This window comes from Microtus oregoni, unplaced genomic scaffold, assembly GCF_018167655.1.
Source record: "Microtus oregoni isolate MIOR12 unplaced genomic scaffold, Mior012 000004F_ref0000308, whole genome shotgun sequence".
NCBI lineage: Eukaryota > Metazoa > Chordata > Mammalia > Rodentia > Cricetidae > Microtus > Microtus oregoni.
The window spans coordinates 59,814,510-59,832,389 of NW_024543063.1; the positions used below are offsets into that span (position 1 = coordinate 59,814,510).

Below are 17,880 nucleotides of genomic sequence, written 5' to 3' on the forward strand. Positions count from 1 at the left end.
CAGGGTGCTCCCCAGGGCACTGCGTCAAGTTTTATAGGAAGTTACAGGGCTAGGGATGTAGCTGAGGTCACGTGCCAGCCTTGGGTGCATAAGGCTGGGTATGATTCCCAGCATTGCAAATAAATAAATATTTAAAAAACAGTCTGTCTACATGTGAGAGCGGCTGTGCCATGGGCTTCTCATCAGCAACCCAGAAGGCCCCACACATTTGCACCCTGCTAGATGTTCTGTCATTGCTGTGGCTAAAATGACAACCACCACTCTAGGGCTGTGGCGACATCTCAGATAGTATATTTATTTTTAATTTTTTATTTTATGAGAATGGGTGTTTTGCCTGAATGTGTGTCTGTGCACCTCATGTGTGTCTGGTGCCTACCGAGGCCAGAAGGGGGTATGTGACCTCTGGAGTTACAGACAGTTCTGAGTCACCGTCTGGATGCTGGGAATTCAACCCAGGGCCTCTGGAAGAGCAGCCGGTGCTCTTAACCACGGAGCCAGCTCTCAGTATAGTTTGAATCTGTGCGGATGGCTAACATATGATGCTCTCCTCCTGCTTAGGGGCTCCCTGCTGATCCTCTTTGGCAGAAGGTCTGGATAGTCGCTCACCCAGTGCGGAGCAGATGGACAACGCCATGCCTGTTCGTGCTTAAAAGACACACGGTACTGTGGATCAGCCTTTTGCCCGTGTGGCTGTCTCCATAGCACTGTAGACCTGCCCAGCGGCTCTGTCCCCGTGGTGCTATGGCCCTACTTCCTGTGGCACTGTGGATCTGTAACCTCCACCATGTCCCTAAGTTCCACCCCGTGCTCCCCAAGATCTCTGTGTGTAACATGGGCATGGCGGCTTTGCGCTGTTTGCCTCTCTTGTGTGCGACCTAATTCTCCAGTTAAATATTCCCAGTGTGGCCACACCGTTCCGGTGGCCTGGTGACTCAGGTCAGTGGGGTCTAGAGTTAGTCTTGGGGATCAAAGCCCATCACCCCCAGCAGAAACACCTAGCTTCTTCCCCCACTCCTCTCTGTGTCTCTCCTGGCTAGCGAAATTTTATCTTTGGTAGTTTTACCTCTGGGTAAACTTTGCTGGGTCTGGGTCCATAACCTGAATATCAAGTGACATGGCTGAACCTCCACCCCACAACAGGGCTTTGCACGTTCCTTCCTGGGTGCATCCTCAGCTCTGTTAATTCTAGATCTAACCAAGACCTTCTGTAGCCCTCTCTGCCCTGACCATTGGCTCACTCGCCAGGGCTCTCCTCTCGGAACTATGGATATTCATAACAATGTTGACCATCTATGTCCCAGTACCATTGGCTCTCAGCCTTATTTTCTTACCCCTACCAAGTACCTGCCATGATTATGGCCACCTTACCTGGCCCTATGCCGGAGTCATGGGGCAATGTGGGATAAGGGAACAAAGTAGGTGCTGTGGGAGCCAAGAGTGAGGGACACGTTTCTGGATTGGACAAAGGAATTGGGGTGACTTCAACAGCCCTGTCAGTCACAGACAGAAAGACAAGGGGAAGGCAGGACTCACGGGCTTCTTAAAGTAGGAAGGGGCCAGGTTAGTTTGGCACCATCAACTAATAAGCCGGCAAGTATTTATTGAGCACCGTTAACTATCAGACAGATGCACCCCAGGCCGGAATGTTAATTCTGTTGAAGGGCCTTGGGGGATGTGAGATGAAACATTAGTGTGGAACGGGACCAAGCAGAAGCAAACATTTGGTTCTGTAAGCTTGCTCTCTCTCGTATCTGAACATTTAGTATGAAGCCACATTTGACACGCCGTGTATTCAGAAACACTTGACACCAACAAACGGAAGCGATGAATGCGGTGACTTCCTGTCACCCAAAAGCCACGGTGGAAAGAGGGGCATTCCGGAAGGCAGATGGGGCAACTTTGGCAAGCCTGGGGCACCATGGAGACTGAAGCACTCACACAGGGGACCGTGAGGCCAACAACAGAGCAGCAGGGAGCGAGGCTCATTTTCCAGGGCTCATTCCAAGAGAGGAATTTAGAATCTATAAATTTAAATCTAGAAGATGGGGGCTTTCAGGCCTGACTACTTGGTTCTGGACAATTGAGTGGTGTGCTCTTCCCTGGGGAAGACTGTTCCGCTCACTCCCAGCTTCCTTAGCTGACTGCAGTTCTTGGTGTAGGGTTGAGGCTTCCTGGGCTTTGCCACGCCCACTTTAGCTTGTCTATTGTCCTTGTTCGGCTCATGTTAGACAGTCACGTGAGACTATATGTGTATACTGTACTTACGTATTTAGGAACATGTATGTATAGACATACACATGTATATATGCATACATATATGCATATAACAACTGCTGGGGCTTCCGAGTGGCAAGTCTAGCCCAGAGTTAGAAGCAGATATACATCACATGTCATGTGCCATAGCTGTAATCCCAGCACTAAGGAGGCCCGGGCAGGAGTATCCTGAGTTCAAAGCTAGCCTGGGCTACAGAGCAAAGAACACTTAACAGAATCCTCCTCCAAAATAACACACAAAAAGTAGCAGTTATGCTCTGTGAGTTCGAGACCAGCCTGGTCTACAGAGCTAGTTCCAGGACAGGCTCCAAAACCACAGAGAAACCCTCTCTAGAAAAACCAAAAAAAAAAAAAAGTAGCAGTTATGTGTGACTGATCTTCATAACCACACACAGCCAGCCCTGGATGCCACAGAGCACAGGTACTATAAACACTCCAGAACGAGCTAACCACCAGAAACGTTAAAATCACTTGAGTTCTGGCAGCCAGGGGCTTCCGAAGATCAGGCTTCAGCCTGCTTGTCTGTGGAACCTCCCTCAACACACACACACACACACACACACACACACACATACACACACACACACACACACTATTGGGGACAAGTTGTGTGGTGCAGGAAGCCAGGGTGGCGCTCTGCCCTCTTGGCATGACCTTTGCTGGTGACTCTCTTCCTAGCTCAGTTCACTTTAATCCAGACCTACCCCTGTCTGCTCTGCTCCTTGACCACTCTTCATTGCCCTCCCCCATTCCTTGGTGTTGAGTATTTTGGTGCAGCTACTATGATCATATCATCATAATTTACATGCACCGAACAATTCCTACAAGCTGGGCATCATGTTAACAACTTAGCACACACGATCACAAGCGGCCCACCAATCCATCGAGCTGGTCTTTGGTCAGCACTGTCTGTTCTAGGCCTGTATTGAATATGTGGGGATCTGTGAGTCCCACCACTCAGTTCTGTTGCCATAGCGAGAAGGCAGTCATAGATGACGTGAAAACACACAGTGCAGCCGTGTCTTAATAAAGTTTTATTTGGTCAACACACTCCTAAGCTGGATTTAACTGAGAGCTGTGCTCTTCTGACTCCTTCCGTAGATTTTACTTTTGTCTCTTTTGCTTGCTCTGCCAGTCATCATTCTGTGGTACTGAGGGGCAGGGTCAAATCTAGGGCTCTGCACTTGCTGGGCAAGTTCCCTCCCAGTGATCCGCATCTTCTCTTCTTTATTTATTAAATGGATATTTCTTGCAAAGTTTCTGAGGTTGGCCTTGAACTCACTCTGTAGTCTTGGTAGGCCTTGCATGCTGCCCTTCCCACACCGGCCTGATGAGAAGCAGGGATGACAGGCTTGGGCCACCGGGCTCAGCTCTGTCATTCTAAATGATCAACCTGGTTTCTTTGAAGTTTGTCTTCTGAATCATGAACACACATCTCAGTGGCTGACTCAGGCAGGAAAATCTTACCCAAGCCCATGGGCATTTGTGGCTAAGGAAAAAGCGATTAATGACATACAAAGTGTTTCCCAGGCTGACAAAACTGCTCCTTTCTGAGCCAGGATTGGGAACAAAAAGAGGCCATTCCAGTAAGAGACCCAGAATCACTGTCTTCAACAGAACACAGTTTTGTGTGGGAAGTTGAACTCAAAAGTATTGTTCCCCAATTCCACTAAACACCAGAAACTTGAAACCTGATTTATATCACTCACCTTAAATAACCCAATTTCTCCCCTCTGGACTTCACTTGCCCCATCTGCAAAATGGGTATGATGCACAAACACTTATGCCTGGGATACGCGCTCTTGAAAATAGGGTGAGGATTCTCTTTTGCCAAGCTGCCCCTTCCCACTTCTCAGGCCCTGTGTCAAAAGGCAACGGTCAGAGAACAGACAGGCAATGGTGAGGAAGCAGACGGGCTATGTGAGAAGGTCAGGCCTCAGGCTCTTGCTGCTCTTGTGTTTATGTGTCTGCTAGATGGATCCATTTTATTAAAGCAGAAAGAACTGCCAGTGCCCGTGGAACTGGCAATGTGGTGCTCCCGAGGCAGCCTTGAATGCTTCTTTGCCTCTCCTAAAGACCTTTCAGCTCCACAGGCAGGACGAGGGTGTCCTCCACACAGCCACCAGAGTCCCTGGGTACACTGTCCCTATAGAGGCCAGCATGGAAATGATCAGTGTACCCAGCCAGCAAAAGCCTGAGTCCAGGCCCCCTACAGGAATGCCACTCCCTTCTGCACACACAGCTCACTCAATGGGAACAAAGAATGGGAGAATGTTCTGGGGAGGGGAAAGTAAGAACCCGACCCAGGCTAACCCTCTGGAACTGCACCAGGGGCCACATGACTTTGAAAACTATCCTCAGTGCCTTCTGGTCAAATGAAAGCAAGCTTCTCACAGAGGGCTGGAGACAGCAAATGGAGCCGGAGTCATACACAGTTAGTTTCAAACTTATGTTGCTGCTCACAGGGAGAAATCAATGTACAGTATATTAAAAACAATCACCACAGCCCTTAAATGATCCGATAGTTTAGCTTTGAATGCATTCGAGCTAATGGGGGCTTTAATGGTTTCTGACAGATCATTGCATTGATCAAGGGGCATGTATGAAATACACTGCCTACTAAACTCTGTTTTGATTTTGTAAAAAGAAAACTAAGCATCCATGGTAAACAGGGTTTGATTGTTCACATAGTCCCTGGGATGCTTCTCAGCCTGACCCTGGTTGGGAATACAGAGAGGACAGTGGGAATCCTATACACCTGGCTTGCCCCCTTCTCAGCCCTAATCACTGTAATCAAATGCAACTCACTGTCAGAGGGGCTGGGGAGAGGGGAGATGGAAGGAGGGAATCGGGGGCCTGGTTTCCATGATGGTTTCCAGTTGCGGCTGTTGGGGCTCTGAAAACTGATTCATCCCTTGTGGGGCTTGGAGGCTGCTTGTTCCCCATCCTTCATCTGAAAGGAAAACTGGGGTTATCAGTGGGAGACAGTCCTTTTGCCAGGAAGCAAATGGAAACACATCCACCTTCCCTGCATGTTTGAGGCTCTAAGATAATTGGATGAGGCACGGAACACGTCTGTCCTCAGCTTTGGTGCTGTCATAGGGTTTACAGAGTCTGAAGAAAAAAATAAGCAAGAGTAGCAGTTAGCATACCACTATTGCTGTTTGGAAACATGGGCTTGCTGCTGTTGAAGCCTCCACAGTGAGCCATATGCCACTGCCTTGCTGGGTCAGAAGCAAGAAACATTCCGGGCCCTTAGCAACAGTCTCCATGGGTCTGTGTGGGCTTGGGTGCTGATGGTGCTCCCTGGGAAGGAGTTGCACAGAGCACAGGTATCTATCTCCCTGGGGGAAAGAATTGCACAGAGCATAGGGCCGGGGGTTTAAGCATGAGGATCCCTCTGGCTTATGGATGTTCTTGTGTTTAGAAGGACCAGAAGAAGGTCACTTCAATCCTGGTACCATGAAGGTACCATGGTTGTTGATTTTTTTCCCCCTGTACATCTCTGCAGAACTATAAATGAAACTCAGGGTCCCCACATGCTAGGTGAGCGCTCTGCCATGAGTTACCTCTCCAGCTCCATGAGTGATCTTTGTGTGTCACCAAGCAAGACTATACATCCCATGGTCAATAACCAAAAGGGCCAGATGACCCGTGCCTGGTTCAGAACCACTGTACATTTGGGAAAGTGGCTCTCCTAAAGGGACCTTGGACTGGTCTAAGGCCAGCACGCTCCCATCTCTGCAGGCCGAAAACAAAGGGGGAAATCCGGGCTGCAGGCCTTTCCTTTGTACTGGTGCCGGATTAGTCAGTAGCTTTGGTAAAATTGATGAATTTTGTCTAAAGGCAAGTGCCGACAGGCGAACCGATCTGTATCTGCTGTGATCCATTTAGCCCGACACATATGTGCGGGCGAGCTGGCTCCCCTCGATCCGCTCAGGACTGATGAAAAGTAAATGCGAACCAAGTCGCGCACTGCGTCATTGGAAAAGAATCACCGAGTCTAATGGCGGGGAGTTAATTAATGCTTCCCTCCCCCCCAGGAGCAGGCTGACCCTGATCCTTAGGCACTTGAGTCGATAAACAATTGTTGTACACAGGCCATCCATTAGAAGTTGAGGCAGGGACGTTTTTAAGCAAATCTGAAATGGCCAGGGGTGACCTAATCCTGCCGCAGTAATAGCAGTATGAAGCAATCATTTTTCAGGCCATCTCATTTAGAAGAAGTTCCAGGCCATCTGCTGAGAGGAAAAAAAAAGAAGTCGTGAAGAACAACTGGGAGAAACACATGCTGGTGGCGGTCCCCTCTAAGCTGTAAGGAGCGGCACTCCCTTCCTTGGTGGCTGTCGACTATCGGCTGGGGTGTCGTTGATGATAGAAACCGACACTCACTGAGTGATTACTGAGGTACGGCAGGACTCGCTGACAGCGCCCGACTGCAGCGGGTGGGGCACGGCCAAGTGCTAGCCCGCATCTCCATCTTCCCCCACTGGGTCAATGAAGATTGGATTTCAGAGAGGTAAGCCAGCTGCTTGAGTCACACAGCAAGGACCTTGACGTGAGGTGACTGGGTTCATAAGAGCTGGTACTTCCTGAAGACCTGCGCGTGCCAGGCATGGATGGCAGCACTTGACATGCATGTGAACTTGCATGCCCTTCGTGACCTGCTCGGGCAATAGACATGTTACTCCACCTTCCGTTCCGTAGACTGGAAAAGAGGCGTGTAGCCTTAGGACATATACGCAACTCATACAGACCCAGAAAGTCTGTACCCAGAAGCCTCTACTGCCACTCAGGACTTGGGTTTGGGGAAATCAGATGTCAACAAAATAGACGGGCAGGTGTGCAAAGGAAAACTAGCTTCCAGTGTCAGAAGATGAAGGCTGGATATCAGAAAGACCCCGCGTCGGCAAGGCTCTGAGGGGAAAGCGAGCACACGGTGCAGAAAGGAGGAGTCAGAGTAGGGGACTACGGGTGTCGCTGCTTGGGGCTAGACTGCTGCAAGGGGTCTTGGGGAGACATTCTGCTGGTTGCTGTACGCACAACAGCCTCTTTCCTGGCGTCATCAGCATGTTCTGGAGTCTATCCAAATCTATCGGGGTGTTTCAGGGCTGCGAGAGTACTCCTTTTGCTGGCAACCACTGGGAACAGCCTCCCAAACACAGCAGCTGCCCTGGGTGCCCTGTCCCCTTTCAGAAGCCATTATAGCAGGCCTGCCTTCTCTGTCCTCGGAGCTGCCGACTCTCTGCGGCTCTCCCAGCAGTCTCGGCGGCAGTCATTACAACCCGTCTGCGCCTTCCTCCCTCTTTATGGTTGTCAAATTGATTTCACCACCTCGATACCTATGGCTCCCAATGAAACTTAATTAAAAATACCATTTAATCACAGAGTAACAAAGGCAAACTGGATAAACGGCATTACCACTTCAGCGCCTTTTAATCCGCGCCGCCTCGCTCCATCTGAACCTGTTTGGATGAGAATTGCCTTTTCAAACCGGAATCCCCTTGTCTTCCATGCACTTGCCTCTGACAGATCCCCAGAATAAACAGTATTTAGCGTGGCATGGATCCAAATGTATGCAATTTGCCCAGTGGTAAAATCAGCCTTAACTAGAGCAGACAAAAAAAAAAAAAAAGTTGCACTGGAAAATACCTTCCTTGGAAATGTATACAAAGCCTGCACCCCAGCATTAGGCAGGGCTCATGCAATCTCATTTCTGGCACCCCTCCACTCACTTAGTGATGGATTTGGAAGCTTATTACTAAAATTGTGTCACAAGCCATGCCATGACCCCGTTCTTTTCTGTCAAGAAAACTCTGTCAGGCAGGAGGCTGCTGGTAAGAACAGGAGTGGATGACTATTGTGGGCGCTGCTTAGTGTGGACGCTGCACGCTGGAGGTGGCTGCTTGCATCCTTCCTACCACAGGGAATTCCTGGCTGCCAAGACACTCCCTGGAACTGTGCGTCCCCGTGACCCTTGGGATCTAGGCATTAGTTAGAGAAATTGCTGAAAGCATAAAATAGCTCATCAAGTTGCCTCTACCTGCCCTGTGTAAAATCCTCCACGTTTCCCAGGGAACACTGCTTCTGTCTCTACTCTAGTGGGATGGCAGGACTCTCCTGTCTTTCTCTACCTGGGCCACAAAAGCCACTTTCCTTCCTTGAAGCCACCTCCAAGGGCCCCCAAGCCTTGTAGTCTTTGTGATTGCTATTCCTCTTCTGGAAAGGTCTTCCCTACTACCCCTGGATAATCTACCCTTCTCTTCTGCTTTGGGTCACTAGTCCCCCTCCATGTCCCACCTAGGTGTTTCCCTTCCAAACACAAGCATCTAGAATGATCTTGTCACAGTATTGGTTTCTTGTCTGTCTCCCCGTGACAGTATAAATTCCTAAGTGAGTCACTCTGTACCCTGGGCCTCCATGAGCCTTAGAGTCCCTGGGAGACAGAGATTGGTGGTAGAATCTGACCTAGGGCTTCCTACAATGCTGGAGTCTGAAAAGAGGGAGGTCAAAAGCCCATAAGGGTGATGCATCTTTTAGACCACTTTTCTCAAGTGCGCTGTAACCTGTCAGCCAGGAAAGGCTGGTAGGAAGGTAGGTAGGAGCAACTGATGTGAGAACCACTTCCGTCCACACAGTAAAGCCCGCCCCCCCGCCGCCCGCCCCAAAACTGGTGTAAAAGGAGAGAAGCACAGACTCTTGGGTTTCTCGTTTTTGAATTCTTTATTGTGTAGGAAGGGATGCACACAGCACAGCGGTACGGGCAGACCACGAGCACAGTTCAACAGGAGGAACACGTACTGAGAACTTGACACTAATGCTTTCTAAAAAAGGGCGTTGGCAAGCAGGTTTAGAGAGCTGCTTGGGGAGCGTGTTTACAAAATGATAACACGGAGTAGCAGGGTTGCAGCAGAGCATAGAGGTCACAGCCACTGCCAAGCCACTGCCATGCGAGGACGGGGACCCAGTATGGGTGCCCTGACTTTTAAAGAGAAATTCTTATTCTATGTGGAATCTCCCAACTAATAATTTTGGCACCTAATGGAATAAAATATAGAAAAAATACCGCGGGGCCTAATGACCCACAGAGCCAGAGGGCTGGGGATGGTGGTGGTGGGCCTGCCTGTGACATCTGAAGCCACCTACACCTTACTGAGGTCATTTCATTCGACTGTGTCAGTACTCTGTGAGAATGGACCTCACTCTCTACCGATGAGGAAGTTGGGACTTATGAAAAAGGGGAGCAAATCAAGGCCTAAGAGACTTGGGTTTCCGTACCAGGGAATCCCAGCTGCTGTCCGGTGGGCAAAAATACTGCAGTTTACAGGCCCTCCATATGCACAAGAACCTGACTCATACAAGAAAATCGGGCTGAGGAAAGGGCTGTTGTCAACATATCTGGGGCCACCAGAAGGTTCCAGGCCAGCAGAAAGATATGTGGGCCATGAGACACAGACAGCAAAGGGCTGCAACGGGGTAGGAATGTTGCTACTTCCAGGCCAGCTCACAAAACGTATCGAATGGTTAGGCTGTCTCTAGCTCGCCACGTCACTTAATCTTCAAGTTAGGAGTCGGTACTTGCAATACCTCCCACCATACAGATAAGAAAACTGAGACACAGGACATGCAAAGGTCACAGTGGGGAACTTAACCCTGGCACTCTGAAATCTGAATTCAGGCTTGACCTCTCCCCATAGTCTCTGAGGCTCTGGCATCACTGGGATGGGAATCCTGTCGGTACCTACGAATGGGGAAATTCTAAAAGATATGCTAACTCCATGAAATAGCGTCTGTGGGGCCGTCCTCTGTCATTGGATCAGGGAAGCCCCGCAAAGACAGGATGTGGCTGTTTCCTTTGCTGTTCCTTCCTTGCTCACAGTTGGGCCCTCACTGAGCTGTGTTACTGTTCTGCGACTGCTTTTCATTTCTGTCCTCCACGGTTACAGCAGCAATTGCTGCTACAGATAGAAAACCATAAGAGGGAAATGCCTGTCGTAAACCTGAAACCCGGATGTGTTGTCTGAAACTGTAGTCATCGCACCCCTGACAGGCACGTGACATGTGGCCAGGGCACGTGAAGAAGGGATTTGTAGCTACAACTGAGCTTAAATTTAGGTCTGTGCAGTGAGCTAGTAACCACCATCTGCGGATGGCTCAACCTCAGAAGCCAAGATGAGAAGCTGGGGTGGCTGGCTCCGGCTCTGGGGTTCCATGCCTGGGTCTACTCTTTGTCTCTGAGGTGGCAAGCCCAAGAGGAAAGGAGACGATGCTTAGCTCATTCCTGTTGATGCCTTGGGGACAGAAAGGGCTCCCAAGGGAGAAAAAGAGTGGGCAATATTTTGTGGTGTGTGTGTGTGTTCTAGTTTAACACCAAATCAGATTAAAACACTGTGCGATTTTTCAACATTTCTCTATTTCTGGACTTTATTTCTGAGCTGTTTTGAGTTGGAACCCAGGTCCTATAACCTATGGGTTGAGAGGTGTCTACACTACCCTTGTCCAAGGTTCAGGGAGGAAAGCCAGGATATCTTTTCCTTCGCCACCTACGGACTTGTGCTTCCTCTAGGCTTTTGGTCCCAGAAGCTTGCTTCTGAGCTCTGAAACCACCTCTGTGAGGTCAAAGGGCAGAGGCATGGAAGGGTCATCCTTCTCCCAGTAGGGCCGGCAGTCTGGCTTCTGATTGGCTGGTAAGTTCCGGACGATTCGGGACTGGCACCTAGGAGAGGAAGAACGGCAATTAATCCACTGGAGGGAAAGCCCGGAAGTTCCAGACTTCTGGGAAACGTGGAGAACGAAACTGGCAAATGTTCCTACAGCAGCTGTTGAAGGTGATGGGGACGGTGAAGTGGGAGGAGGCGCTCGCACGGCAGAGAGCACACGTTTCTGAGGAAAACCTGTCCCGCTCAGGGTTGGGGCTTCAGGTTTCTCCAATTCCCACATCTGCATTATCTCCAGTGGTTTCGGAGAAGCCAATCACTAGGGAAATTGAGTTACTCTGCCTTTAAAATGGTGAATTATTTTTTCATTATCTCAACAGTTATTTAAAGTGTGTGATTAAGCCATTATCAGATTTAAATGTTTGTGGGATTTCGATGTATTACTAGATTACTGGGAAAGATTAAATTGAATTTACTGCATTAAAACGTCCAAGAATAGATTAAACAATATTACAGGCCAGGATTGACTTTGGAGATCCTGGAGATTTACAGGTGTCCCAGCTTGCTGGGCTCAGAAGAAAAGGCACTCCAAGGAGAAAGAGGTTTATAAGGATATATGCAGATAGAGGTTAATAATCATTTCCGCTGATGAATAGGTGGGGAAACTTCCACCAAATTAAATTAAGAGGTTAGCAAGAGTTAGTCCCCAAGGAAAACACTTAAATCACCGTTTTTATTAAATGGATTATTCATCAATAGTAGAGAAATTAATTATCATATGCAGCTAAACTGTAGCCTGGTAGGAAGAAGTTGGGAGTGCCATCCTCACATCTCGGAGGCACCACCCTCTCCGGGAGTTGAGCTCATTTAAAATTGGGCTCGGCAAATGCTTTGGTTTCCGTTCTAGTTATCTGAAAAATGAGGGTCATAGGAAAAAACCTGAGTGTAGTAAGTAATGAATGATTTCTTACAGGCAGAGCACATGCACCAAACCTGTGTTTGCAACAGCTGTATAGGTGCCCCTACCTCTGCCCTCCCATCGCTGTCAGCCAAAGAGTGGCCACACCCACTCCCAGTCATAGGACTGGGTAAGCCCCTCATGGGAAGACATTTCTTCTCTGGGGGGTTATTAATGGGGAGGGGATTCCCAGGGGAAAGCATACTTCAACTTTACACCTATTTTCGCATGTGGTTAATTGCCATACCGGCATCCTATGCACTCAGTCCGTCGTACATTACACGTAACATTCCAATATATCTTCTGCTCTCCGCATCCGACCCTGATAATAGCGTCTGTTAACACGTACTAAGTACTATTATGTAGCACATCACTTCATAAATAATAAGATTAGCTGACCTCGGGGGCCCCAAGAAGAGTAATGTGTTTAAATGTTCTCATTATTTATTTAAAACAAGAATTAAAGTAACAGAAGCAACCCCTGACAATCCTCTTAGCATAAATATTCAACTGTTTGTGCTGATAAGCACACGCGGCGTGGAGGGGCAGAGGGCACGCTCGGCAGCCTACTTCATAGTAGGTGCTGGAGCCCACGCTGCTGGCTGTCGCCCTTCTCGGGGTGCGTCCCTGCAATCCCTGCGACAGTCTCTAAATCACTCGAAAGAGGAGAGGAGAAAATTAATATTCAAGGGAAGCTGCGACTAATTACAAAAGGACCCGGGAAAGCTTCTTAAATTGTGCTTTCTCTCGACCCCGGAATCGCGGAGTAATGCTCAATTTACTGGGTAGGGAAAGTTATTCCAAATTGAGCATTTCAATCTCACAGTGGATAAATTATCCGTGCACATATTATCCCGCTTGGCAGATTAAAGGGCTGTGATAAGTGTTGATCCTCCTAGAATATCATAAGGTTTGTAAAAAGTCAATAGAGATGCTTTCTCAGCTGTCAAGTGGTTTTGACTCCTCACTTTGAGAAAGTACTAGAAATATTCAGACCCATGGCAGAGCTGTGAGCATGCAGGCCTGCTTCTGGGCAAGCTGTTCTAGGCCACTGTTCTCACCAAGGAGGGCTGTTGAGGGACTACCTGGCTTCATAAAGACTCCTGGTAGGCTCGGAGATTTTGTGTGTGTGTGTGTGTGTGTGTGTGTGTGTGTGTGTGCGCGCGCACGCTGAATTTCTCAGGGACCCAATTCAGCTATATTAAGATTGCTGTAAAATTCTTCTCTCAATGGCCGGTACTCCTTGCTAATCTCCAAGTGCCAGTGAGAGGGACAAGCAGGATTCCGTGTTTGAGAAGGGACTCCTGCCCTCTCCAGCTACACAGTCTGATTCGGTAGTACACCAAACTGTGGAAGGGGACACGAAGGGACTGAGAATGACCTAGAGGCCTGAGTCCTTTCAGCTGTTATTTTTATGTCTTGTTCAAATCACCCCTGTCTGCTGGGGTCTCAGTGTCCTTAGATGGCAGCATCAAGGGTCGTGGTGTATTCTCTGGAGATGCGGAGGGACCCATCATTTGGGAAGTTCTTTATCGTATGGAGCTGTGGGTTCTTGTCTATGTAATGGTGATGATGGGAATGAGAATAATGACAACGGCCCAGTAGTTACTGCTATCTATGCAACATTTTCAGTTACTCAGTCAACCAATGGAAAATTCTAGAAATAATTTGTAAGTTTTAAATTGTGCACGATTCTGAGCAGGGTGATAGGATCCTGTGTCCCACCCAGGATGTGAGTCACCTGCGTCTCTCATAACCTTTTAAGTGCATGGTATAAGCTGCTTGGTCCACGTCACCATGACCCAGAGTCACAGAGAGCAGACAATGCTCCTGACACCATGTCAGACGGTCAGCAGTGCCCGAGGCCGCGTCAAAGCACCCATGCCATTGTCACCCATCTCAGCTCAACTCCTCCTGTAGGCACCTCACAGCACTGCCTTGGGGTGAGTGGAGCACGCGGTATTTTGGGAACAACTAAATTCATCTAATTCTATTGCAGCACACTGTTGAAATGGTTCTGTTTTATTAGTTACTGGTGCCCATCTTTTCCTGTGCTATCTTTAAATTAAACTTTATCTAGGCATGTGTGCCCAGGAAAACTTATTATTATTATCAACCATTATTTCAAGCATGCCTGAGGAATCAGAGGAAATATTCCCTACAAGCAAGCTGGTGTCTGTTTGTGTGTGTGTGTGTGCGTTTTGCAGTAATAACATTCTGACTTACGTGTTTGATGTGATTAGGTGAATGAACAGAGGTAGTGTTTGGAATACTGCCCAGCACACAGTAACTATTAAATATCACCACTATCATTACTTTCACCACGAGTGCCAGTGACAGCTGAGAGATGCCACCAGAGTCCTAGCTGTTGCTGAGTGGCTCTCTCCCCCTCCCAAAGTCCCTTGGTGCAGGCCTCTGAACTGGTTCTCTGGGGGCAGCTCAGCAGCCCTAGCATAGTTCTTTCTGCCTTGAATCACACAGCCTGTGGCTGAATCCTATCACAGGCGACATTCTGAGGCATGAGGCTTACCCAGAGAAGCAACTTTCAGTAGCAGGCTACAGTGCGCAGACTCAGTAGGACCAGCGGCTTCCAACCCACACTAAGGAAGGAATGGTGGCTGCTTCATGTGGACTTGCCCCTTACTAGTAGAAACCATGCTGGGTTGTTTCTTAGCATGAATCCTACAGTTCCTTGAACGAGAGAGGGGCCCTGAGTGTCCTAAGAGCCCCTGTGTTTTAGCAGTGCCAAGTGTGGCGGTGCGGTGGGCACAGCCTACTCCTCGTCAAGGGGAACAGCTCGAGAGGCACACGACACAATATGGAGAAAACAGACTCAACCTGAGATGGGAGGCAGGAGCTGAGGGGCAATACTTTCTTCTCTCCGGATCTGTGCAACCCTGACCTTCCATGGTCGTTTCGCTTCCCTGCCAAGAGAGGCAGGGTTCTCAACTGTATCATCAGATGGAGAAGGCTCACCTGAGCTAGGTCTTTGTAGACTGCATTCTCTCAAGCTTTATTGTCTGAGGTAGGTTCTTCTGTTACTTGCAACCCAAAGAACCTGATGACGCTAGCCACTCTTCCCACCTCAGCTATTTCCCACATTTTACAGGATCCACTGTCATGGTCTCACCGTGTGTCCATGCTACTGCTGGTACTGTGCAGCGTGCACACAGACTATCTGTGTTTGAACTTATGAACTTGGGGCTTTTGCTAGGAAATAAGCCTGTTTTCACAGCCAGAACCTGATGATCTTTTCAGAACATTAAGATCCTACCCAACTTAGTGGCCTTCCCAGTTCTTACCGTCCCTAGCTCTACCTAACTTAATGTCCTTCTCAGCTCTTACTGTCCTTAGCCACCCAGTATGAAGGTCACAGCTTCCCCTCCCGACATTCATTCTCATCTCCTAAAGGGAAAACTCTATTTTTGGATGCTTCTGGAGTTAGCAAGTAAACCTGGATTTACTTAGAAAACTCTTGAAACCCTTAAAAGGGAGCCAAACAAAACAGAACAGAACAAACCCAAACCAAACCAAACTCAAGGCTAGAAGCTCTTCATCCCTCTCATTCCCATTCACCTGGCTTCCATTCCAACAGCTCAATGGACCATCCTCAAAGGTCTTTGCTGCTGAGGAAAGGCTCTCTCTGAATGACCTAGTGAGAACATAGGGAGCATGCTGCCCAGAGGTCCTGCGGCCTCCACCCTGAGGTGTAACTCACTGATTTCCCCCAGGGCTTCCCTTACATTTGGGTGATCAAGATGGCAGCTACATTAGTGAACATTGGCCGCCATGCTAAAATTAACCACTTTAGCTAAAGTGTGTGTTAATTATGGGTATGCAAGCAGTCAATAAAGGTTAATGCAAAAGCCAAAGGGTAAATTCCTTCCCTTATCGCGTCACTTCACAGACTAAATGACTAACATTATACTTTGTGTTTTTAATCAATAGGTTTTACAGTAATGTGCTGGCCATTGATTTTAAGAAAACACATATGGTTCTTTCTTGTCCCTAAATTTTGCAACAAATAAAGAAGGACAGGTAACACTCTCCGGAAAATGACAAAGTTTCAGGATAAACAGTTTCTGCTAAGAGACTCGTGAGGACGGACAAACTAAACACACACACACACACACACACACACACACACATACACACACACTTCATGGAGAGTCATCAAGCGCAGGCCAAAAAGAGACAAGAGAAATGAACCACTAACTGCGAGTTCTTTTCTGGGGAAGAGAAAGCAGACTGAGGGAAATAACCACAATCTTTTATTTAAAAGTCCAACACCCCTCAGACCGCGAGGGGTGCACCCACACACTGAGACAATGGGGATGTTCTATCGGGAACTCACCAAGGCCAGCTGGCCTGGGTCTGAAAAAGCATGGGATAAATCCAGACTAGCTGAACATAGCGGAAAATGAGGAATACTGAGAACTCAAGAACAATCGCAGTGGGTTTTTGATCCTACTGCACATACTGGCTTTGTGGGAGCCTAGGCAGTTTGGATGCTCACCTTACTAGACCTGGATAGAGGTGGGCGGTCCTTGGGCTTCCCACAGGACAGGGAACCCTGATTGCTCTTCGGGCTGATGAGGGAGGGGGACTTGATCGGGGGAGGGAAATGGGAGGCGGTGGTGGGGAGGAGGCAGAAATCCTTAATAAATAAGTAAATTTAAAAATAAAATAAAATAAAAGTCCAACACCCAGGTGTGCTTCCCATGACCCCTTCAGGAAGCTGGGGGAGGTGGTAGGAGCTGGCATCTAGATTCCTACCTGAATGATGCCTGTCTTATCCCAGGTTAAGACAGGGTGGGCCCAGCCCCTGCACAGAACCTGGCTGCCCTTTGCATTATATCCTAGCTTTATCGTGGATTTCCACTGGGATCAAAATGGGTCCTGTCCATCAAGTACTTAGCTATTCTTGCCAAAGTGACGAATTTGGGAGATCACAACACTTGTGGGGTGGAGGGTGGGGGTGGGGACAAACATTTTTTCCCCTTATTTCTAGGACTCTAGCTATAGCAAATGACTGAACAATCTTCCTTTTCTTCCTTTTCATTCTCAGGCTTTGAAGTTCTTACGGGCGTTATCTGCAGAAATAAATGATAACTGTTTATCCTTCTTCACGTGCGCAAGCCCTCTCTCGTTATAGCCTCTGGGTGACCTTGAGAAAATATCCCAAGCTCTCAGGTTTCTCAGCTGTTACATGAAGTGCATGGTCCTCTGCTCTGCTGGGCTACGTGGAGATGAGATCAAGTCATGCATATGAGGCCCTCCAAAGTAGGCAAAGTACACAGACCCGCAATCGTGCCAACACACCCACCTCCTACGGGGCACACATCCTAGCTTTAAAATGAAGCTGATAACGCAGTGTTATCCAGGAAGGTTCTTAGCACTTGGGAATAAAATGGTAGTAATTTGTTGCTTCTAAAAGCAAGACTAGTTTAAACTAGTAACACCATCAGAAAATCTCTAATGACTAATGAAGTGTGTTTTTTATGTAAGAATTTCCCCCTGGGATTTTCACCTAGTGAGGGGAGGGTCTAGCTAAAGTTAGTTGGGAGACTGCGTTAGGCTCTCACTCACATCCAAATACATTCTCTAAAACAATATATACCAGTCTCAAGGCTTATGAAGCCTCGAGGAAAAAACGCTGGGGAGATCCATGCTAACCCACAAGGCCGGAGAGCCTGGAGCAGCCCAGGAGAGCAGGAAATAATGACTGAAAAGAGCATGGCTTTCAAGGAGTTAGAGATCAGTGTGGCTACTCCAAATCCCTGCCCCACTCAGCTTCTCTGGACGACGAGTCGGCGCATCTGCCACACAGAGGGATGCAGCGTTTCCTATCTAGCACGGCTGCCCAGTCCTTGCCTCCTGCACCATTTAAGGAGTTTATCCATATTGTTTGCCTTAAAACCACTATTTAAAACCTAACCTCAGGCTATTTCGTTGTACTGGTTCTCACAGCTTCATTGGGCTTTGTTTCGA

At 48.3% G+C, this 17,880-nt stretch overlaps 1 protein-coding gene across 1 annotated transcript in view; it reads right to left on the minus strand.

Annotated features, from left to right (window-relative positions):
* Positions 1-8,982: 8,982 nt before the first annotated feature.
* Fto (FTO alpha-ketoglutarate dependent dioxygenase) overlaps positions 8,983-17,880 on the minus strand; it is a 348,414-nt gene continuing 339,516 nt past the window's right edge. Inside the window, exon 9 of the mRNA XM_041649608.1 lies at positions 8,983-10,990. Within this exon, the coding sequence (XP_041505542.1) occupies positions 10,837-10,990 (154 nt within the window). The 3' untranslated portion in view covers positions 8,983-10,836. The remainder of the gene's footprint in view (positions 10,991-17,880) is intronic.